The 24,853-nt window shown below is 38.0% G+C and overlaps 1 protein-coding gene across 8 annotated transcripts in view; it reads left to right on the top strand.

The window, feature by feature from the left end:
- MCTP1 (multiple C2 and transmembrane domain containing 1) overlaps positions 1 to 24,853 on the top strand; it is a 580,456-nt gene that overhangs the window by 215,472 nt on the left and 340,131 nt on the right. Inside the window, exon 1 of one of the 8 annotated variants that reach the window (XM_066273831.1) lies at positions 3,995 to 4,196. The exons of the other annotated variants lie outside the window; for them this stretch is intronic. Within the exon in view, the coding sequence (XP_066129928.1) occupies positions 4,140 to 4,196 (57 nt within the window). The 5' untranslated portion in view covers positions 3,995 to 4,139. Of the gene's footprint in view, positions 1 to 3,994; positions 4,197 to 24,853 lie in introns of those variants that run through there. 8 annotated transcript variants of the gene reach the window in all.

The following is a 24,853-nucleotide window of genomic DNA, read 5'->3' as shown; positions in this document are numbered from 1 at the left end:
AGAAAGTCTATGTGCTCTGGAATTTTAAGCTATTGGGAGGTTTAAGATATTAGGATAAGTGGGCTTTGAGAATAAACTAGACCAGTAGTCACTGCTTAACCAAATCATCAGTTTATTAGCACAGATGAATTCAAATTCTGGTTAGATCTACTAAATATCAGAAGAACCCTGACTCCTGCCTCAGCCTCTAAGCGTCATTAGCTGTGTAATTGTTAAAGAGTGACTACTGTAGAAGTCCAGGGGGATACAAAGGCAGGAGGTGGTATGTGCATATCTAGGAGATAATGTGAAGGTTTTGGAGGACGAGAGCAAGCCAAAAAACAAACAAAGAGCAAAAGGTTTATATTTTTAAATTAATTACAAAAGCAACTGTGACCAATTCAGAGATGAGTTTTTCAGTGAAATGATAATAAGCAAGTTTATTTGCTCTGATTCAAGACTAACAATTAATATAAGGCATATTAATATATACATTTTACTGTTATATTGATGGTTAAATAAACCCAATCTGTACTTTATTGAGGTCAATAAAAGAGCTTTTAGGAAGCCAAGAGAAAAAAGGAATGGAAGAACTTGGCCAATGTTAGAAGACACATTGAGATTTTAATGTAGCTTGCTATCTGTTCCTCTCTCTCTCTGTCCTTCCTATCTTTGTCTCTGTCTTGGCTTATCCTCTGGCCAGAAAAAAATCACAGAATACATAAATTTGGGCTGGTAAAGAATGGACACAATAGGGCAGAAAAGAGCACTTTTATTTGTTACATTGGTTTTAAAAAATAATAAAGAGTAGCCCTGACCAGGTAGCTCAGTTAGTTAGAGCATCACCCTGATACACCAAGGTTGCAGGTTCAAGTCCCTGGTCAAGGCACATACAAGAAGCAACCAAGAATGAATAAATAAGTGGAACAACAAGTCAATGTTTCTCTCTCCCTTCCTCTCTCTATAAAAACAAACAAATAAATAGATAAAGACTAATAGTCAACTCAGAATAAGCATAATATAGTATAGTATGAAGATATAAAATATCAAATAGTTATTTTAAAGAGTAACATAGTCTTTACAAATTACCTAAAGAATACATGAATTTGCTTTTAATTTTATAAAACTTATATAACAGGTAATAAACTGAGCAAAATTTGTCCCCCATCACTTTCTTATTTCAAGTCTTTCTCAGCCATAACCACTTGTCCACAATTGGTGTGTAGTCATTCAGATCCTTTTCTATAAATTTACCTATAAAAATATGTACTCATAACTGGAACAATATATTTCTCTGCAACATGTTATTTCTGTTTAAATGGGTAAGATTTTCTTAGAGAACTTTGCATGTCAGTGCATCTAGATACCCTGGTCCTTTTTTAATAGCTAAATAATATTCCTTAGTATGGGTAACTCATTTTTTATTTAATCCTTCCATTGTTCATGGCCTATTGTGAAGTTTTCAGTTTTTTACTATTACATAAAATTCTGAAGCGAACAGTCTAGTACAGTAATCATTATAGCAGAGGGCAGATGTAACTTATTGCATGGCCAGATCTAGGAACTGCAGTTGTGTTGTTTAGAGTCTACCTTTCACATCTTTGACATGTTTTTTCCCTTTGGGTTGACCTAATTTTCAGACAGCTTCACTTCATATGATGAAAATATATCAACCAGCAGTTCCAGGCTTACATTCTAAAAACTTAACAACCTTCCCCCCAATATCAGCAGAGGTGGAGGGGTTGGCTCTCACTGAATTAGCTTGGGTCTCATGCCTATTCTTGACCCTATTATTGTGGTTCTGTGGGTAGCGTACAGAATGATCATGCATGAGTCACATGCCCACTTCTGGGGCCGAATCAGCATGCCCCAAAACGTGTGTATTGAGGAGGAAAGAGTGGGTGATTTGCCAGATAAAAATGAGGATGATGATACCAGAAGAAGGAGGCACATACACTGGTCAGGCAAATATATCAATGTCCCTACAAATGTCTTATAGTTAAATTTTATGTTTCTGTGAGTTGGGGATGTATAGACATCCTTATGTCATCCAGATTTATGTCATAAAGGACCTCAGTATTCTTATAAGTATCTTCCCAAGTCTTTGCTAGAGTAATAAAACAAGTATGTTCATATATAATATTATGTAGGAAGATAAAGCATGTTATAGATTGAAGAGCATTTACATTATAAAAAAGAAAAGTGTTATCCCATATACTTGCCAAAAGTTAAATTATATAATAAATCATTTGGCAAACTATAGCTTAAATTCTGTATTTTATTTACTCATTTATAAGACAATGCTTATTGAATTTTGCTTTGTACTGGTCACCATGCCAGAGGCCGGGGATAAAATATTGACCATACCGAGATCTCTGACCTCAGGCTTCTTACATTGTTGTTATGGGCCAAACATATGTTATGTTATAAATAAGTAAACAAAAAATAAAGGAGAAAATTTCACACTGTGATGGAAATAAAAACGATCGTGAGCTAGAAAGTAACTGACACAGTTATTTTAGGTAAGGTGGTAAGGGAAGGCCTTTCTGAAGAGAGAACATGTGAACGAGGACGGAGAGTGGGCCTCAGACTCCAGACTTCGCTGTTTAATATAGTGGTCGCTAGCCATATATGGCTATTGAGCAAGCAAGTGTAAGTAGTTGCAATTGAAATGATAATATTTTAGCTATATAGAGGTAAACATTAAAATTAATTTTACATGTTACTGCTAAAATGACTAAAATCACGTGTGGTTTGCCTTATGTTGTGTAGTCCTGGTTTAGATGATTTTGGTCTCTCTGCTCTTATTGACATGTATTTTTTTCATCCTTTTGTCCTCAGTGATGGTGTTAACGATTGAATTGATGTAGTAGATTTTTCTCCAAGGGTGTAAGTCTATCCTATTTATTGACGGAGGTGTCCAAATGTAACGTAATGATTCAATGTGTGCTTGAGCTTAATATGGTTGTTTTAAGAGGTGAGAGAAAGTACAGATAATTTGTACATTTACGAGAGAAGTTGCAGCATTAGTCATGTTCCTTCAGAAATGTTCACAAAACAGATGAAGGAGAGTTCGGAGTTGGAGAGGTGGGCAGAGTGAGCATCACAGGGTAATGACAGCGTAGGACAAGATTTCTGTGGGAATCAGCAACTGAACCACAAAAATCTATTTCCAAATCTCTACTTAGCAGAGATACTATTTATTGCATTGTATAGAATTGCTACCTCTTGTATTGTATTTTTCCATAGTTGGAAACGGGAAGGCAGTCAGACAGACTCCCACATGCGCCTGACCGGGATCCACCCGGCATGCCCACCAGGGGGCGATGCTCTGCCCATCTTGGGTGTCGCTCTGCCGCAATCAGAGCCATTCTAGCGCCTGAGGCAAAGGCCACAGAACCATCCTCAGCGCCCGGGAAAACTTTGCTCCAGTGGAGCCTTGGCTGCGGGAGGGAAAGAGAGAGACAGAGAGGAAGGAGAGGGAAAGGGGTGGAGAAGCAGATGGGCGCTTCTCCTGTGTGCCCTGGCCGGAAATCGAACCCAGGACTCCTGCACGCCAGGTTGACGCTCTACCACCCTCTTGTATTGTTTTTGTGCTGAAGGGAATGTTAGTGATGTTAGAGTGTCTTTTTTTTTTTTAATATCTCTGTCAAGGAAATGTTGATAAGTTCACACACATTTAATAACACTAAATTAATTCACTGCAGAGAGCAAGCAGAATAATTTTTCTTTGTGCCATGTTATTATTCTCGTTTCTGTATGCAGCTTGTGCCACAGGAAAAAGGTTAATTCCTAAGAATGTGTGGTATGTTTAACAGGTAAAAATTTTAAGTTTTAATCTGTCAACAAGTTAGGACCTCCAATATGATGTTTGTTACATAATCTAACAGTTTTACAAAGGGAAGCTACCCCTACTGGTTTGAGAGAGAGTTGAGTCATATCCTGTGAATGTGAAGCAACAGTATTTAAACATCACGGGTTCCTCTTACTTTCATTCTAAGTCGCTGCAGTTCAGAGCAGCTAGTGCTCTCTGCGAAGGAGCTGTTCCCAGTCCTGGGAGGTGGACCGCCTCCCGCGCTGGGATGCGGTGAGGAAAGCCTGGGCATGCAGCTCTGGAGTGTCACTGGAGTGAAAGATGTTCTGCATCTTTCTAGTCAGCTATGCTAGAGAGTTGCAAACTGAAAAGTGCCTGCAATTTGCCACTTAATTACAGTAAGGTAAGTCCCATATTTTGGTTTACTCACTGTATTGTGGCAGCCTTGCGTTAATGTGGCAGTTTTAGTATAGCATTATTATTGCCTCAGAAAATGCCTTCCCATATTGAATACAGAATATTGAAGGTGATGTTTGAGATCCTAACGCAAGTAATACTAAACTTACCATACAATCCATTTGCAAGATACTTAATTTAATAGATTGATATCCCTTTTGTGATAGTTTTCGTATGAAAAAATATGTGCCTGAGACAATGAAACATTGTAGTAGTTTAATATACATACATACATATATGTATATTATGGATTACCAGTAAGTAATACCAGACCAGGATTTTTTTTTTCCTATTCTGTGGTCTTTTGATCTTACTCAAAGGTGAAACATGCATAAAATGCATATGCTTATGCTTGGATTTTATTCTAAATAACAATAACTCTACAGCTATATACCTCCATTGAAATAAAAAGTGGGCTTAGTAATTATTAGAAAGCTTAAAGCTGAAAAGTAGTGCAAGTCTCTCACCCTTTCGTTTCTGGCTTTCTGTTTAAGTGAAAGGCCACCATAGTTCTGAACTTCTGTTTGATTTATTTATTTTAAAATGTGTATGAGTTTCTCAGAAGATCGCTTTCTCAGTAGCTGTCAGATACTCATATATAAATTGTATGGGTGGAGAAATCTGTGGATAGAAGAGTGAATGAGAGGATTTTAAAATTTCTTTAAGCTAGCTGCCAAAAGGCTGATGTGTTGAGTTTTTTATTGATTAAGGAAATAACATCAAATTAGAGCTAAAGGTGGTGTCTGATGTCACATAGCTTTGGACATTCATATTTAAGGCCTTTGAATTCTTTTAAGATTAATTTGAATTTGAGAACTTCAGCTGTAAATTTGAAAAATATTAATGCATTGAGGGGTTTTTGTATGCTTACTGACAGTTGGCTTTAGAATACTTTCTCTGTTTTTAATTGCCTCACTATCATGCTTAGAGATTGTTTTATTTCTATTCAAAATTATACCCATTACAAAATTGTAAGTTCAAATGATAATAACTCATGTTTTTTCAAAGGTAGAAGGGTTAACGAACTGATGGAAACCATGTAGTTTTCTTTTTCTTTGAAGGGAAAGTAAAAATTAGTTTAATTTCCAAATGTATTTGAAGACATTATTTGAAAAGAAAAACTGTAGAGGAAAAGTCTTGATACTGTGAGAGCCTTTGGGACCTTACAGAGTGAAAATGCACATATCCCAAAACATCAGAATACCAGATGTTATAAATAGAACATTCTGATGCTAGATATGTATCTAATTCCACTTTTTTTTTTTTCTGGGGCAGGGACAAAGCTATTCTGGTTAGTTAAGTATTCTGCTTGAGAATTTTTTCTTATATGTGAATTATTAAATATCAATAAAAAGAATAGAATAGAATACATCTACATCATGACAAAAGCATTCCTTCTTGCACTTTGCATTGTTTCAGATTAATTATGAGTTCTAGAAACTTCTGTTGTGAACAACAACTCAGACAGATAAAATGTTGTCAAATCCTGTTTTTATATATGCTGCTTCGAATATGGACTTAATTATTTATGACATTGTACAGCCAGCTGGTGATCGCCTGATTAGATTATCAAGGCATCTTGTTTCTCCTCCTTCCTTTCTGCTTTCCCCCTTCTTTGGCTATTTTCCTGCTTCTTTGCACTTCCAGAAGGGTGTGGGTAATGGACAGGGAGAGAGAAGAAAAAGGAGCAAACATAAACAGTGTCATGTTGTCATTTCTCGCCTTTCGTCATGGTTTTGATGAGGAAAGAGGTCAGAAAGAGGTTAGATATAATGGCCAAAATGAATCTTTTGGATAACCTGAGCATTACAATTATTTAGGAAATCTTTTGACTTGGCAATGAAGAATAATTGGGTGCTTGGGCAGGACAACCTTATTATCTACCTTACAGGAATGTTGCGAAGATGAAATTATATCACATCTTTTGTTGAATTTTATTCGCTGTAAAGTTTTAGACATTTTTTTGAGGAATTGCTTTTGTCTTCCTGAAGTAAAGCAGCTGACACGTCAAACGTACTCAGAGTTCCACCCTGGATTCAGAGTATTTCCTTTTATTAACGAGAGCCTCCTTTCTCCCCTCTTTGTAAGCTGTTTTACTTGTTGATTTTCAGCTTATATAAATATATTTGACAAAGATAAGCTCCACAAATAAAAACCCATTTATCCCTAAGTCCCAGTGCTGTCTTAAAATTTATAATAGTTCAAGGAAACTCATCCTCATGCAAAAGATATTTATCAAGTGACAATTAAATTTTATTTCAACCTAAAATCGACATGATTTCCCTCCATTAGGTACTGCATTGGCAGAAGCACATAATGTAGTGTTTTTCCTTTCTCTTTAAATATGTTTCTTTTAAGACTTTGAATGATTCATGATGAGGAACCACTGAGTAGGAAGAAAATTTTTAATAGAATTATTTTTTCTGATGCCTAAAAAAGAAATCTTTCTGGATGGTACTTTAGATCCTACTGTCTCTAATGAATCCTGCTTGATAACAAGGCAATACATTTGCTAGGAAAAAAAATAAGTGGTGGCCACCCCTTACCCACCTCTGAAAAGTTGAGGATCTGATGAGGTAGTTGGTATGAAAGTGCTTGTGAACTCCCCAGAGCTTACAGTTATCACTATCACAAAGTAAGATCTAAAAAGTCATGTATTTGGAAGGTAACTTAGATGTCATACCATCTGTTCTCATTTCACAGAGAAGGGAACCAAGGCCTAGAAGGGTTAAGAAAGGTGCCTACCTTCACTCAGCTAGTATCTGTGTCGGGACCTCAACCTGAGTCTGTCTGCCCACTTAGCTAGAAGTTGATCAGAAGACTAGCTGATTCTTGAGTCCTACTGTTAAGGTTGTTTTTTATATACATATATATTTTTCCCAGATATTGATGAACACACTTATAAGATTTTGTGGGCTGAGGATTTGCTGTTGCATCTAGTTTAATGGAGCATGGATTGGTAGAATGATTACGAATCTATAACATCTGATTTGTAATCTCTTAGCTATTGCCACAGTAGAAGCATCTGAGCCCTTACTCTGGGGAATTGAATTATAAAATTAAACAACCCACAAAGGATAGGGGTAGATTTTGTAGTTTTTAATAGGGGTAGTATACTGGATTGTTTTGATATGTTTGTTGAAAGTAGTTAGCAAAAAGGAATTCCCTAAGAGTTTACCCTGAAGAAGAGATTAAGAAAATTTAAACAACTAAAGACCTCTCAACCATTTCTATTAGAATTGATCTGGCTATTTTATATTTATGGGACACTATTCTTTTCAGGGAGATGAGATGGGCAAAAGGTAATTTTTTATTATTATTTAGAAGTTCATGACATATATCCTGCTATACTAATGAATGTAATAGGTTTTATAAAGACAGTTTTTTTCTTTAAAATCTCAACACTAAGAGTAGAAGACAGATTAATTAAAAGGTTTTGTTTTTGTGTTGGTTGTATTATTAAGAATTATTCATTATTCCTAAGAATTAAAAAGATAGTCACTATTTATTTTAATTAAAAATGTAACTCTTGTGAAAGGTATATGCTATTTTTATATCCTATACTCCAACTTGTATCTTCAATAAATAAGTGAAATTTATTATCATGCTATCTTATAAACAAATCCTAGCACTGCTTTGTAATAAAGTTTATGTTTACTTTAAGTCCAAGAACTATATGAATCAGTTATGTGACCATTAAGAGACAAAGAAAAATAGATCTGATAAATTGGTAAGGGTCTTGAAAACTTTGCTAAATATAAATGCAATGGGATAGTGTGTGGTCTAGGTGCAGAGCCCTGGGCTGTCGGTGTGTGACAGAAAGGATCAATATTTCTCTGTAATATTGACCCAACTTATGGTTTTGGAGATGACAATGAAGCTCTTGTCTTCTTTTGATTTTGTTTTTCTATCCACAAAGTCGTGAAAACACTTTAATGCTAGACAGTATTCCCACACATCCCATATGTGTTTGGTAAATATTGAACATCAAGATGAGTGAAGCACTTTGAACTCAATCAGTCAGAGTCCATGGTTGTGCCGTTGTTATAAGTGCCAAGATTTGTAATGAGTATCCCTTTGGGAAAAGACCAAGTAAGAGATCTTTGTAGATAGTTTATTAGGTTTTAATTCCAACTTAGCATAGTAGAGATACTCAAATTAGTCAGTTGGTCTCCCTTGAGTCATTTTACTGGTAGAATGGGACTAATAGTATTTACTCAGAGCAATTTATAGCATACCCAAATATAACAAATCAAGTTCCAAATTATTCACTCTGTTTCTCTCCAAGATGAAAATAATAACAATGGCTAACGTTTCTGCCTGGCTACATAATAGCTTTATATGAACTATGTGATTTTCTTAAAACCACCTTATAAAATATGAGTACTACTATTATTATTCCTTTTTATAGATGAAGAAATGAAAGAAAAGAGAAATTAAGTGACTTATACCCAACATTACAAAAATGGCAGTAACATTACTAGAATTGAAGCTAGACAGCTTTCAGACCCAGAGTTTTTAACTATATTCTATGCTGCCTCCCATTAGAATCCCTTGATCCCAGTAATATGAAATGACTGCTATAAAGTGCTACAGGCAGAAAAAGAAAGCTTTTTAATGCTACTATATTTAGTCATTTTTGATGACTTCAACATTCTCATTCCTAGTAAAACCTAGGCCTGTATGAATCAGAAATAATCTAAGGTTATTTGGAAATTATGTAAGATGAGGTTAGCAATAATGCAAAATGTGTCTGGAAGGAGCAGATATAATTGAGAGTTCTAGGTGGTCATAGTCTTTGGCAATGTGAAAAAGATGAGAGAGAGGGAGAGAGAACTTTCAATGTGCACAGTCAACAATCCCATAAAAGCTTGTGGGAATTTTTTTGTTTAGAGGGAAGAGTAATGTCATGTCTCCTTTTCTGTGTACACTCCCTAAATGTTTTCTGATGGATCATTATTTGGGTGAAGGAGCACATTGAAAACTGGCAGAAGGAGTTTAGGTCCATTAAGTAACTAGGTTCATTTTGATCTGCTTTCTCCAGAGTCCCCACAAGTTATGCTTGAAATTTTTGGGTAATTTTTGGGTAGTTTTCAAACCTTCATGTTTTCTCAGGTCTTACAAACAAAAACTTGCTTTACAATGCTGTGTACTGTTCTGCCTCACATAGAGTAGACCATCAGTTAGACTTCCCGACAGGTTGACTAGACGGGTGTGTGGGTGTGTAGATGGATGGATTATGGATGGATGAATGGATTGGTGGGTGGATGGGTGGATGGAATAAACTGGAGCAAGCGTATCCAGATCTGCTTTGAGTCATGCTTCATGTGCCTGAGACTAGATTGGGACCAGGCTGCATTGAGTGTGTGGGCACAAAACAATGATGTGTGAGGTGTGAAAGAGTTTACCTCAGTTCATCTCATGCTTATCATTTGATTGTATTCAATGTAGAACTGACATGGCTATAAATCATTTTTTGCCACAGAATTTTCCACTATTTCATATTAGAGTTTCTTTAATACACATAGCTAGGGACTATAATTGCTTTACTCTCTTGAATCAAAAGCTGAATGTTTTCAGATATATACATCTATAATTTATATGCATTATACACATGCAGAGAGAAATTAGATAATAAAACTAAAAGGTCAAAATAAATTTGAATGTCAAATTTAATGGGAATTGTCAAAGTTTAACTATTTTAGACTTTCTTGAGAAAAAATCAAAATGCAGAAGAAACAATTGAAGAAAAGTATCAGAGACAACAAAGGTATTTTTAATGCTTGTTTATAAAAATATATTTTTTTATCTTTGAACAGAAGATATGTTTTTTCTACATAATTTCACTAAAGAGTTCAAATGGAGAAGTTTGAAAACCAGAAGTTATTTGGCATAATCTGGCAATTGTGAGGGGTGGTTTCCAAAATGTTCCCATAAGTAGTGACTAAGGCCTGGTTAGGAAATGGTACAGATTTGGAGGGAGAGTATTAAGGTGGTCATTGTTTCAAGTTTTCCAAGGGGAGAAACAGAGAAAACTTTCCTGTAAAAACACTCAATCAAATATCCAAGTTTTAGACAATGGAAGAAACTCTATTGGAAAAATTATGCATTTGGCCTTGACCCAAAGCAATGATTAAAAAAAAAATTGTAATTAGCACAAAATTTTTTGATGGATTTTCTTTTCCTTGGTCCTAAATACAATAGCATATGTTCACTACTCGAGGATGTTATATTCCTTGTTGTACAGGTGCCTTTTGTTATTTAAAATGTATTTGATTCCTGTGGCTCGTTGTTTTTTGGGGTGATTTTCCTACTTTTGAAATAGCATGATCCAAGTCAGCAATTAGCAGAAAGTGTTATTATCTCTGGCCAACAGCACACCTGAATTCTGCATTGTATAGTCTGGGCTGCATTGTCAACTTTCCTCAAATGAACGATTCATTCTTTAGCCACTGTCACATTTTCCAAAGACTAGGAATTATTTTAAGATAGGATTTTATATATATATTTTTTTTACTTTCAATTCAGTGGTTGCTATAAATCTTTAAATCAATTCTGGAACAGTTACTTCCCAGTTTAGCCAAAGTGGCTGAAAACTTTTGTTAAGCATACCTGAGGTTTGAGAAATGTTCATGTAATAGATACATATTTAGATACATCATAGATACATAGATAGATAAATAGATAGATACATACATACATACATATGAAATACATACATCACAGATAGATAAATAGAAAGATAGATAGATACATACATACATACATACATACATACATATATAGATGATAGATTGAATGGATGGATGATGAATGGATGGATGGATGGATGGATGGATGGATGGATGGATGGATGGATAGATAGATAGATAATAGATAATCATTGCAAATGTACACTCTACATGTGTAAATAGCTATGAAGGATCATTAATATACCAGATGTAAGAAAATTTTGTAGCCTTATTACTTGTTTAAAATAATTAATAAACTACACAATTATATTAATATCCAAGAGTTTCAGAAAAGTACATTGCAATTCTAAAGGTATCCAGATTACTACCAGGAAGCCACTGATATCAATGAATATGACTTCTTTTTTAAAAAATATTAATTTAATTTTTATTAATTTTTAAATTTATTGTGTTAACATGGATTCAAATGTCCCTCTCAATATAACACCCTCACCCCCCTACAACGTGCCCCCATTATACCCCTGTGGTTCCCCTTTTCCAACCTTCCTCCTTTCCTTCCTTCTGGGACTTGCTGTCTGTCTTGTTATCTCTATCTGTGTGTTATGTATATATAATTTGGCTAATTGTTCACCTTCTTTGATCCCATCCCCTCGTCCCCCTTCCCACTGACAGCTGTCTCTTTGCTCCCTGTGACCTTGCCTCTACCTCTATTCAGTTCCTCTGTTCACCATATTCATTAGGTTCCATATACAAATTAGATCGTATAATATTTTTCTTTCTCTGCCTGTCTTATTTCACCTAGCATAAAAATCTCCAGGTCCATTCATACTATCGTAAAAGGTAAGGTTTCCTTCTTTTTCATGGCCACATATTTGAATATGACTTCTCATAGTCACTTTCAAGACAAGGTATTAAAGTGTTTATTATTTCAAATTTTCCAGGGGGAGAAAAAACAGAAACTTTTCTATAAAAATACTGATCAAACACAAATAAGGTCAAAATATATGGAAGTTTTAGACAATGGAAACTAATCTATTGGGAAAATAGTACTACTTTTGGATTGTACATGGCCAGTGTAGTACTCCAGCCCACTGGGAACTACTTGTGTCAAGTGGAAAGAACCTACTCAAGACACAAACTGATGTCAAGAGGAAGAGGGGGAGGCCTGCCAAGGGAGGGAAAGAGACCTCCTGAATCTCCTTCTCCCTTAGCTTTTATTATCAGAAGCATAACAGAGGTAACAGGATTACAAGGGAGGGAGATCAGGTGATAAAGGGAAAGAATGATTAATGGCCCTTTTGCTGACATGGAGAAAGGGCTAATTTGGTCAGTACATTTCTTTTTCTTTTGCTAGTTAACAAGCACAAAGGAAGGGGCAATCTAGAACCTCTAGGCTAATTTTCTAAAGCCTGTTCACATGCATTCCTTTGTGTCTTCACAAAGGTCACTCACCCACTCAGTTCTTGGTGTTTGCATCCAAAAGACATTCATTCAGGGCTTTTAACTAAAGTTTCCCAATCCAAGTCATAGAGGGTTCAAGGTTACATGGGTGATTCCCTACAATTCAGTGCTTTAGAACACAGAGCAGAGTCCCTGTTTGGGTGATTTTTATGTCAGATACTTATAATTTCTTTTCAGAAAACATCTAAGGTCTGAAAACTATATTTGCTGCATTAAAATACTTTTCACATTCTGACCTCTTCTTCATTTTGTTTATTGTCTTTATATTTCCATGAAAGATTACTGTAAGGTATTTTTCCCACAGAGAAGGAAGGAAGGAAGGGGCCGGAGCCACGAAGTGTGGAATAATAAAAGGCTTTATTGAGTACAGAGCGCATCCTGCCCAGGGAGGTTCCCTGGCCCCGAGGAAAGATGGAGGCCAGGAAGTCGCAAGAAGTGACCCGTGTGAGGGATATTTAAAGGGCTCCTAGGGTAGTCGAGCTAATATGACGTGGTGACATCTCACTGGCTGGCAGATGGTTGCTGTTTTCCAAAGGGTTCCTGGGAAGTTTCTTTTGGAGCGCTTGGTTGTGGGTGGTCCTAGCCAAAGTTCGCAGATCTGACTTTTCCTATTATCCACCGACCTTACAATTACTATTACACTTTACTATTTTAATTGAAGTTTTTAAGACAAAAATTAAAGAGAAGTTAACTAAGAACTGAACATAATTTTTATTTTAAAAATGTAGTTCAATAAGTCAAATTAATTCAGCATATTGTACCAGCTGTAAAATTTCCATCATTTCTTCCTTTATTTAAGTAGCATGTCATTTATAGTCATAAAATTTTGGATTTAAAAAGTGCCTTAGACTAGGACTGCCCACAATCAAGCCCACCAAAGGAAGCTTCCCAGGAACCATTTGGAAAGAAGTGATCATCTGCCAGCCAGTGAAATTTCACCATGTCATAGTAGCTTCACTTCCCTAGAGGGACCCTTTAAATATCTGCCACGTGGTTTAATCTTTGCAACTTCTCTGGCCTCCATGTTTCTTTCCTCGGGGCCAGGGAACCTTGCTGGGTGGGGTGTGCGATCTGTACCCAATAAAGCCATTTCCTTATTCCACAAAAAAAAAAAAAAAAGTGCCTTAGAGATCAAGTAACTCAACTTATACATTTTGCAAATGAAAGTATTCTGGCACAGGCAAATTAAATGACTTTTCCAGGGCTATATACGCCCAGTTCCCGACAGAGCCAGGCTGTACATGGGGTCACTAATGTGCAACTCTGCAAACTTTTCACTACATGAGCCAGTGAGAGCATCATTATGTGAATTTAGTATTCAGGTGGTGCAATGAATTTTTACTTCTTATTAAAATGTTAATTGTGCGTAGCATAAATCAATTTAAGTTTGGCCAAATTATCTTTTGGCCACTGGACTTTTTGGGAAGGGCATATTTTAACCACAGAGTCTACCTAGAAGCTTTTCCTAACATTTGAAAGTTTACCTTTAGTCTAGTCACTTGTAATTACAGAGAAAGTTCACATTTAACCAAGTGTGCACATCTAAGACTGGTTATAGTTTCCAACCTCTCCAGATCTCCAGATCCTCAAAATAAATGCATACATCAAACTGACAGTAAACTACATAAATGCAAATTACTGTATTAGTAGATAATATATATACCTATTTGAATTATTTAACCAAATAAATGAAAATGATTACTAAACAGTGCTCTATATGAATAACTGTACTTTGTCATTGTTGGGCAAATGAGTTTGTAAAATTTATGTTTTTTGAGTTTGCTCAGTTTTAGTGTTAAGAAATGGTGCTGGTTAAGAAATGATATGTGATCTGTGAAATTGCAAATTACCTTCCTGCTTGGGAAGGGCCATTGTTTTGCTAATGTTGCTGGAAGAGAGATTTTCATGCCAGAAAGTTTTGAAAAGGAGAGAAGGAAAAGAAGAAGGAGAAGCCCTGTTTGCAGAGTGAGAGAGGAGAGAATGCAGAGTGCTGAGGAAGACGCCATGTTGGCAGAGAAGGGAGAAGGTGTGCAGATGGGGAACCAGAGCTGAGGGGCTTTTGTGAGCTCTGCTGAGACTGGTGAGGCCTTTGATTCTAGGAGGAACCAGAGAAGATTCTCCTGGTTGTGGAACCAGATAATGTGTCAGTGGCTTTGGGAGCCCTGTCTATTTGCTCGTCCACCAGTGTGAGACTTTAATAAAGGAATGGCCCACCATTTTTTGGCTCCGCTATCTTATCATCTGCCCGAATCCAGTGGGAACCTGCATGTGCATGGCACCACGGCCGCGACTACTGGCCATACAGTCATCAAAGTAGTAATGCACTGGGACTTCCAGCCCCACTTCGTCACTCAGTAGCTTCTTCAGGAGCTGGGTGGCCACACTCAGGAAGCAGCACTGAGGGTGCAGGGTTCTATATGTCTCCAGGTGGAAGGTCCACTTGGATTAGGGCCCAGTTGCAGACCACACCAGCTAATGTGGTCTGACCCCCTTCTTTTTAGATGAGACCCAGCAAAGACTGTGTCTCATTTGGCTTCTTATTTGCAACTGCAGTGGGGAGTGAGAGAGGCAGATTTTCTCCAGAGTATTCTTTGGGATACGAGATCTATGAAAGCAGCATTCTATAATCAAATAACTTTGGAAAACGTGGCCTGTTGGATCCACCCCTTTGAATAGTCACACTGAAGACAAAAGGCAAATACTGAGAGGGGTTTGTTTATATTCTTTAACCCAGTATTTCCCACACAAACCCATTTTAACATATTGCCTATTCCCGTCATGGAGCACACTTGGGAAACCCAGATTAAGCATTTCCTTTGGTGACTGTATTTCCAGAAAAGAGGATGGGTTTGGACTAGCGAATATGCTGTTCTCTCAGAGTTTTTGCCCAGAAGCCTCTCATACTGTGAGCTCAGTGTTGAGTGTGAGGATAATTTTTACTTTGAGATTTTTCACCTCATTCAATAATGTCAGAACCACATAAGATGCAATTTTTCTGAACTGGTTTGATCACAGAACAAAGGAAGCTCAGGCAGAGAGTGATAAACCTCTAAAGTAGAAGGTGGAGATTTCACAGAAAAGCTCTGTAAGCTGCATCTACTGGCATTTTCCAGGTGGCTAAGAGCACGGGCACAGGGGCATGGTTGAGCAAATGCTGGTGTGAGGGAGGAATGTCTGGGTTTCTGGCTTGATGATGCTGACAACCAGGGGGGAGAACACAGAAGGAGATGCACCTAAGCTCCTGTTTGTTTGGAGGTTTTTTTTGAAGACTTTATTTATTGATTTTTTTAGAAATAGGAGAGAGAGCAAGAAAAGGGGGAATGAGGAGCAGGAAGCATGAACTTGTAGTAGTTGCTTCTCCCATGTGCCTTGACTGGGCAAGCCCAGGGTTTCGAACCAGTGACCTCAGCATTATGGGTCGATGCTTTATCCACTGTGCTACCACAAGTCAGGCTTAATTCCTTCTCTTCCCAAGGCTGAAAAAGAATTAAGAGGAACCCTGGTGTGGGGCTGGTGAATTCCCTGAAAAAGAGCATGACTTATCTGCACAGGATAGTGGGAATGGTGGAAGAAGGCCATATGAGCTGCAATGTAGCCATGGGATAATGTGATGACCTATGTATCAAGGTGGTAGAATGCTTGAGAAAGAATCTCTCAATGCATCCCATAAAAATAGGTGCTGAGTGGAGTAAGATATGGAACTGGAAGACCTGGGTTCAAATCTAGACCCCACTGCATATTGTGTGACATTGAGAACATTATTTGACATCACTGGGCTTCCGTCTTCTCCTAAATGATTGTAAAATACCTTCTGTGGAAGTAGTTAGCATATGTTGAATGTGGAATACAATGTGGGTCCCCTCATGCTGTCAGTATTTCCACCTGATCAGTGTTGTTATAATTCAAGCATACACTAGAATAGTGGTCTGTGGAGCAGTCTATTCAGGTGAGCGAGACTTGGGTGAAATGGAAAAAGCCTGAATGACACAGGGCACATCTGACAGCTGAGTGACTGATTAGAATATTGTTTTCAAGCTCTTGCTTATATTTCCTCAGCCTTATGTAATTTGTTTTGTTCAGGATTTATACAGCGCAGGTTGGGAGGGTAGGATTTCATGCATGGCAGAACTGATGGAATGGTTCCTTATGTTGATTTTACTGGAACACAAAATAACTAGTCAAACTCTGTTCTACAGAGGGGAGGGAAATGGGTCCATTGGTATCTACAGAACCAAAGCCAAGAGTGCTTAGCATCAGTATGCCAATGGGCCCCCCAGCCCCCCTGCACACGCATTTTAATGAATACCCTCATATTAGAGTCTGAGAAGTCCAATTGTTAAGAAACTTGTGTATCAGTTAAACTTGTTTACTCTAAAGGAAGATCTATTTTTCTCATGGTCCTATTATAATTTCTCTAGCAATTTTTTTGATATGGAAATGCTTGGAAAGAGCACAGATAGGTGGACTTTCATATCTACGTATTTCTACCTATTCTGTTTTCTTGGGAGACCACGAGAGGAATAAAATATACAATTTACCTCTCATATAATGGCGAGATTTTAATAAAAATCTAGTCAAAGTTAACTTTTATATGAAACTATTTATGTGATCATGGATGCCATTTTGCTTTTTAGACACATGAATCAATCTGCACAGGGGCCGCCGTACCTCAGAGGGAAAGGCAATGTTCAAGCGCCTCTGTCGCTCTCCTGCAGCTCACTGGTCGCTGCAGCCGTTCTCCCGTGCATTCAAGGATGCTAATTTATTTTTGAAAGCCTCCGTGCCTGGTACTCTGGGGACATGTTTAGCAGAGAAAATGAACACAGTGTATTAAAGCAAGGAGCTTTAAACACTCATGAATATCAAATAATAAGCTACACTGAGTGACATTAGATGAAGCAGAAGGCTATACAGGGTATAATAGGGAAAGTTCATTCAGATTTTGGCCTCGGGGAAGTCTGCTTTAAGAAAGTAACTTTTAAAATGAGACTGGAGATATGTAGAGTTAAGTTTTGGTTTCCCCATTGTTTGAAAAATTGTGAGGATTAGAGAAAATGAGAGACAAGGCTCTGGCCCTGTATTTGGCACAAAGGTATCCAGGAGATTGAGATCCACTCTACCTCCTTATATATGACTATCCAGCCAGGCAGTACTCGAGAGACCGGAGGTGGGCTGCAGATGCTGCCTTCAGCTCTCAACTTGGTGAGTTGTAGGTAAGCCCCAGCTGAGCTGTGGACCCACTTGGGCCATAGCCTTTCTGGGGGGCCTCACTGAGCATGTTCTGTGTACAAATTTCTGCAGGGATCTGCTTTGTTCAATATTTCTCTTCAGAGATGAGACCTCTTCTGCATTTTCCAGTCCATCAGCTTGACTCTGATTCTCAGCCACCTCTCTTTGGGAATAAGTTCATCTCCTGGAGTCCCACCTCCACAGAAATTGCCTCGAACCAAGACATCACCATCTCCCCAATGAGAGATGTTGACATGTTCCTGATTAACCCCACAAACTACCTTCACCAGGCTATACACCCCCAGTGCCATTCATAGTTAAAATCAAAATGAGTTTTATCTGCCCCTTAGACTTTGTGGTTCCTATTTCTTCATTTGCACTGAGGGGGATGGGACTAATGCTGCATGAATTCAGCAAGCCATAGTATAGGCCTGCCCAGTCCCTCTCTTGCACACCCTGCCCTTGATAACCATGCCTTCAGCATGGCCCAAGTCTCATGAGTAGCTGGGGAGGTCCCAGCGTGTCACTCCCTGAGCATGGCAGACAAGACACCGCCCAAGGCAGAGGAGATAGAAGCAGAGCCTGTACTGGGATCAGACCACACTAGGCTTCCCTGAGGAGTGATGCCACCATCTAGAGTGGGCCGGAAATGCACAGGATTTGAATTAGTTGTCAGAAGATCCAAGAGTAATTATGGAGGAATCAGGGCTACTGTGGAGGCTGGGAGGTTTGGAGCTCTTTAAAGGTATTCTCCAGTCTGTACTGTAGGATTGGAATCCCTCCTGACAGAGAAGAAGGGAAATAAAGGAAATGGAGCAAGCCTTATCCTCAAGAGTCATCAAAGGGCCGGGGTCACTGCAGACAGCAGAAAGCAGGTGTACTTCCAGCCTCATGGCTCCAGCCCGTTTTCCCCATGCAGGGCAAGAAGCAAAGCTGGGATCAGAGTATCACAAGAGCAGAGCTGGTTGTGACTGCAGCCCAGTGGGCCTTTCATGGATATGGTGTTTGCAGATGTGTAACATGGGTGTGAAAGTGACAAACCCCAGACAAGGAACAGGAAGACAGTGTTTTTCTCTCTTGGTTGGTGGCTTCGGAGGTTTGTGATTTCAAGGCTGTTGTGACCACTTATGGGAAAGGGTGGCTTTTTTGTTTTTCTGTCTGAAGTTCCCACAAGAGGGAGGAGCTAAAGGACAAGGAGCAGCAAGAAGAGCATGCTATGGGAAAGGATGCCTCTTGTTTCTTGCATGTGCTATCTATTTTCAGATTTATACATAAACAAGAAGATTCTGCCCTTGCAGGGAAATTACCTGGCTGATGTCAACAAAATATAACCTATTTCTACATGTTATTCTATTGGGGTTTTTTTAAGACCTATGATTTCAAAGACTGGGTTGAGTAAGGGTATGTTCTTGTTAGCAGTTCCTTTATGGTTTAATGTGATCAGCTTGACTTCTGTCATGGAAGATTCCATAAAGCCAGTGTAAACTGTGATCTGCAAAGGTAGGAGTACATCAAAATATTTATACTATGTGGACTTTAAAATGATCTTGTGGTCAATTTCTGTTATACCTGTTAATAGTAAATATACTTTATTTTATTTTTATATAATTATTTTTAACAACTTACTAAGTTTAATATATAATTTATATATCCTTTTGAATTTTCTATAGAGACAATAGAGATATCAACATATCAACTGAGAGACAATTTATGAATAATGTCAGTTTTACTTCTTGTTGTCTAAAGTATATATCTTGTATTTCATTTTCATCTTTACCACTATTGTACCTCTGGTACAATGTTTAATTGAATTGATGATCGTGGTCATCCTTTTTCTTGATTTTGAAAAGAAAGATTTCTGGAATGCTAAGGTTGCTGGTTCAAAACCCTGGGCTTGCCTGGTCAAGGCACATATGGGAGTTGAAGCTTCCTGCTCCTCCCCCCCTTCTTTCTCTCTCTCTCCCCCCTCTAAAAAAATGAATAAGTAAATAAAAATAATTTTAAAAAAAGATTTAATATTTTACCATAAAGTGCAATGATATTTGTTAATCACTTTTTTCAGATGTAGAGTGTTCTCTTCTATCACTAGCTTGCAGAAATTTTTTTAAAAACTTAATAGATATTAAATTTTATCAAATCTTTTCCTGTATCTTTGAGCTGGATTTCTGGATTGAGTGTCAGTCAGTCGTGTTGTCTGTCGCTGCAGTTCTCGTATGAACCGCCAGCAGTGTTGCTGCTCTGGCCGTTCCACTGGCAGCGGGTCTGGTTAACCGACACTGCAGATAAATAGTTGTTGGGATCCTATAATTTTCCAATAATCAGACCTTGAGACAAGTGCTGTAATTTGAATATCAACTGTTCATCCATTTAGTGTTAAGGCAGATTTTTACATAATTTGACCCACTCTGATGTTTGTTATCACAGTCTTTCTTGTACCTCTATCTTCCTATCTCCCATTAGAAAATAAATAGGTCCGGTAGATTGTGGAGTTATTTTTCTTATTAGGATTGGGTTAAATTAATGACCTTTTGTCTGTAGGGGTAAACATTTTATGATTAAAAGAGAGGCCTCGTGATTTTAAGTGACTTACCCAAAGGGGCATAGTAGCGTGTGGTAGAGACAGGATTTAAATCGACATCTGTCAGACTCCAAAGCTGCTGCTTGTTCCATCATACCGCATTGCTTCTTAGGAACATGAAAAAAGGCTTGAAGATTAACACTGCTTCCAAGGCGTACTTTCAGGAAGTTGTCTCGGCTCAAGTGCAACTTGCTGGTCATGTGAGCTTGGGCATGTTGTCTAACCTCTTCTGCTCTCAGTCTCTTTGTGAAGCTGTTTATAAAGATTAAATCAGTCAATATTTGTAAAATGCTTAGAAAAGTTCCTGACACATAGTAAATATTTAATAAATATTAATTATCACTATTATCAACTCTTTGCCTGATCCTCAGTACTCCCAGAGTTGTCAAAAACTTTCTATGCTGTTGAATGTGCAAATAAATATATAAATACCTGTATGTCTATAGATTAAGTATTGATTATAACTTTGATAAGCCTAGAAGAGGAACTACAAAAAGGGAGAAGCCAGTAAATAAAGATATTACAAAATAGGAGAGACCCCATTGGACATCCTAAGGTTCTGAACCAACACAAAAGAATTCCATTGAACATTTCGGAGTTGCTTTATCGGTAGTGAACTATCCATGAAGATGTGCCAAGAGAAATAAATACCATAGCTCCAGAGGGTATATTAAATGATGACAATAACAATATACTGCAGATTTATGTTTTTCCTTTTTTCTGTCAGATCTCTAAGGATCTATGTCTCTTATTTGTTCCTATTAATATTTAGTAAGTGTCTCACATACAGTGGGATTTGACAGTCAATGACTTGGGAGTGAGGGAGCTTTCACCTTGATATATAAACATATATATCTTATATCAAAAATAGCCTGACCCAAGAATTGTCCTGTTAGTGGGGAGGGTTAAACATGTGGGGCACGGGTCTACTGCAGTACTAGATCTTGATTACATCTCTCACGTGGGTGCTACCTGGCCCTCAGAGATCTAGGTTAAAAACTGGAGGAATTTGGGCTTTGTCCATTTTTATGTCTTCTGCAGGATGTAACACTGCATCCTGCACAGAATAATGATTGTTACCTTAAATCATGATTTATTATTTTTAATTATTTATTCATGTAGAAAATTTTTAACAAGGTGATATTGATCAATAAGTTTACATAGATTTCAGGCAAACATCACTCCATTATTTGATTAGTCAGTTATGTTGTATATCCATTACCTAATGCCAAATAATTTCCTATCACCTTATATTTGTCCCTTACTCTAACCCAGGGGTCCCCAAACTTTTTACACAGGGGGCCAGTTCACTATCACTCAGACCATTGGAGGGCCGGACTATAAAAAAAACTATGAACAAATCCCTATGCACACTGCACATATCTTATTTTAAAGTAAAAAAACAAAACGGGAACAAATACAATATTTAAAATAAAGAACAAGTAAATTTAAATCAACAAACTGACCAGTATTTCAATGGGAACTATGCTCCTCTCACTGACCACCAATGAAAGAGGTGCCCCTTCCGGAAGTGCGGTGGGGGCCAGATAAATGGCCTCAGGAGGCCACATGTGGCCCACAGGCCGTAGTTTAGGGACCCCTGCTCTAAGCCCTTCCCTTTACCCTTCATCTCCCTCCCCCCTCGTAACCACTGCATTCTTATCTATGTCCATGACTCACAGATTAGTATCCCACCTATGTGTGAAATCATACAGTTTTAGCTTTTTCTGATTTACTTATTTCACTCAGTATAATGTTTTCAAGGTCTATCCATGTTGTCATAAATGACCCTATGTTGTCATATCTTATGGCTGAGTAGCATTCCATTGTGTGTGTGTGTGTGTGTGTGTGTGTACATCTTCTTTATCCAGTCCTCTATCAAGGGACACTTTGGTTGTTTCTATGTCTTGGATACTGTGAATAATGCTGTGCTGAACATTAGGGTGCAGGTGTCTTTACATACCAATGTTTTGGAGTTTTGGGGGAAGATACCCAGTAGAAGGATTGCTGGGTCATATACTAATTCTATTCTTTTTTTTTTTTTTTTTTTTGGTATTTTTCTATAGTTAGAAGTGGGGAGGCAGTCAGACAGACTCCCACATGCGCCTGACTGGCATCCACCCGGCATGCCTTCTGGGAGGCATTGCTCTGCCCTTCTGGGGTCTTGCTCTGTTGTGGCTGGAGCCATTCTACAACCTGAAGTGGAAGCCATGGAGCTGTCCTCAGCGCCCGGGCCAAATTTTCTCCAATGGAGCCTTGGCTGTAGAAGGGGAAGAGAGAAACAGAGAGAGAAAGGAGAGGGGAAAGGGTGGAGAAACAGATGGGCACTTATCCTGTGTGCCCTGGCCAGGAATCAAACCCAGGACTTCCACTTGTCGGGCGAACACTCTACCGCTGACTCAACTGGGCCCTATTCTTAATTTTTTGAGGAACCACCATACTTTCTTCCATAATGGTTCTACTTAATTTACATTCCCACCAGCAATGAATGAGGGTTCGTTTCTCTCCACAGCCTCTCCAACACTTGTTATTACCTGTCTTGTTGTTAACAGTCAATCTAATAGATGTGAGGTAGTATCTCAATGTAGTGTTGATTTGCATTTCTCGAATAGCTAGTGAAGATGAGTGTCTTTTCATATACCTGTTGGCCATTTGTATGTGTTCTTGGGAGAAGTGTCTGTTCATGTCCTCTCCCCATTTCTTAACTGGATCACTTGTTTGCTTGTTGCTGAGCTTTGTGAGTTCTTTGTATATTTTGATTTATCCTTTTTTGAAAAAAAAGCTCAATGTAATCTTCCTGATTGCTCTTCTCTGTTTTAAAATTATTTTATTTAGTTTTATAGTTATGATGTGTTGAGTTTGGTCTCTAGAGATATTGAAACAAGTCCTGGCTCCACTAAAAATTACTGGGTGATCGTGGACAGGCCCCTGGAACTGTGGGAACTTTACCTTCTCATTCATTCTGTTCTATGTTGTCATATTTCCTGAGCATGTTAGAGTAAAATAAGATCATGTTAAGCTTTAAATATTCAAAATTTCTAAAATCAAAACAAAATAAAAACCCAGTGTTTCCCAAACTCATAGATTAGAAGAATGATTGGAATCAACGTGGGCTGAATCGGCAGGTCAGTGTGGAGCTTGACCAGAAGATTCTTAGGGTAGGGCCCCTTTGGAACATTTAATCATAGGAGACGATTCATTTTTATTGGTTGCCTAATGTCTTTTTAGTTGCAAGTTCCATCTTATTATTGCATAATGCATTTACATTCCCTCTATCTTTCCTTTGAGGTTCTGCTTTTTATCTTCAAACTTCTTGTGAATAGTTGACTGCCTCCTTGAATTCTCTTCTGTCATTTGAGTTGTGGAAGCCACACCTGGGCACAATATCAGTCAGAGGGATTGTGTTGCAATTTGTGAATCAAAGTCAATCACTGTCAGCTTGATACCTAGTAGGTGCTTAATAAACATTGCTCTTCTTGTTTTTGTGTTCTTTTAATTGTCCCTCTTCTCCTTTTCTTGCCAATACAAAGAAAATTAGTTAGATAAAGTCTTGCTTGTCAAAGTGAGGTCTGTGAACATCCTGGGAGCTCAGGTCTCTCCCCAGACCACAGAAGCCGGTCTGCATTTTGACGAGGTCATCAGGTGCTTTCTCTGCACATTAATATTAAAGTAGGAATTAGAGGCGATGGATGAAGGTTCTTACACTCTGCACTGCCGCCCCCAAAAGAACCCTGAAGGTCATGACCTATGTTCAGTCACAGTTTTCTATTCACATGAGAATAGCATAGTCATAAGCACAATCATATCTTGAATTGATGTCTACTTCAGAGTGCATGAATTTACAGGAAATGGTGCAGCTTTTATTCTGATTTAAGGCGGTGAAGATATGCTTATTTAAACCCATGAAAAAAGCTCATGCTTCATATGCTCTTGTTAAAACCTGGAAAGAATCCTGTCATTTCAAATTTTGGTCTGCATTTCTCCAAGCATTCTCTGTCCCTCTAATTTAAATGTAAGAATCTGGAACATTCACAAATATATTGTTTTGTGCCTCAAAACACATCTATAGCTTTTAAGGAAAGTAAATAGAATTATTTTAGTATTCTAAGTATTTCCTTGTCACATTTCACTTGCTGTAGTAACTTTGAGAAGTAAAGGAAACTATAAAATGCTTTTCCCTGTTGAGATATGGTTCTTTTCATTTAACTGTTACATGGCCAGAATTAAGTAAAATCCTCAGGATTTTCTTTTCTTACTAAAACTTGAGTTCAGCTGGACAGCTACTTCAGTCTTCTTATAAAACAAGCTTAATGAAATTTTATGTGTTTAGAAACTATACCTTATAAATCCAATAGTCCAGTATCATAAATTTAACCTGGAGCTCCTAAACAAACATGTCCAGCAGTGCCATTTAGACTAGCCATTTGGTTCCTGGACACCAACACCCTCAAGAGTCACCCTCCTTCAGCCCCTCCCACCCCGCCCCGCTGCAACTATCAACAGAGGGCCCTTAGAAGGGTTTTATGAGGGCAGCTTTAGACCGTAAGATCTTGTAGCTATTGGATTGGGGACTAGAAAACAAGAATCTCATTTGTAAACATGCAGAAAAGGATAGTCAGAAGAATGTTCGAAGTTTTAGTTAGC

Source organism: Saccopteryx bilineata, chromosome 4 (genome assembly GCF_036850765.1).
Source record: "Saccopteryx bilineata isolate mSacBil1 chromosome 4, mSacBil1_pri_phased_curated, whole genome shotgun sequence".
Classification (NCBI taxonomy): domain Eukaryota; kingdom Metazoa; phylum Chordata; class Mammalia; order Chiroptera; family Emballonuridae; genus Saccopteryx; species Saccopteryx bilineata.
The sequence above is the reverse complement of the archived record's forward strand: the minus strand, read 5'-3'. Positions and strand labels throughout refer to the sequence as shown.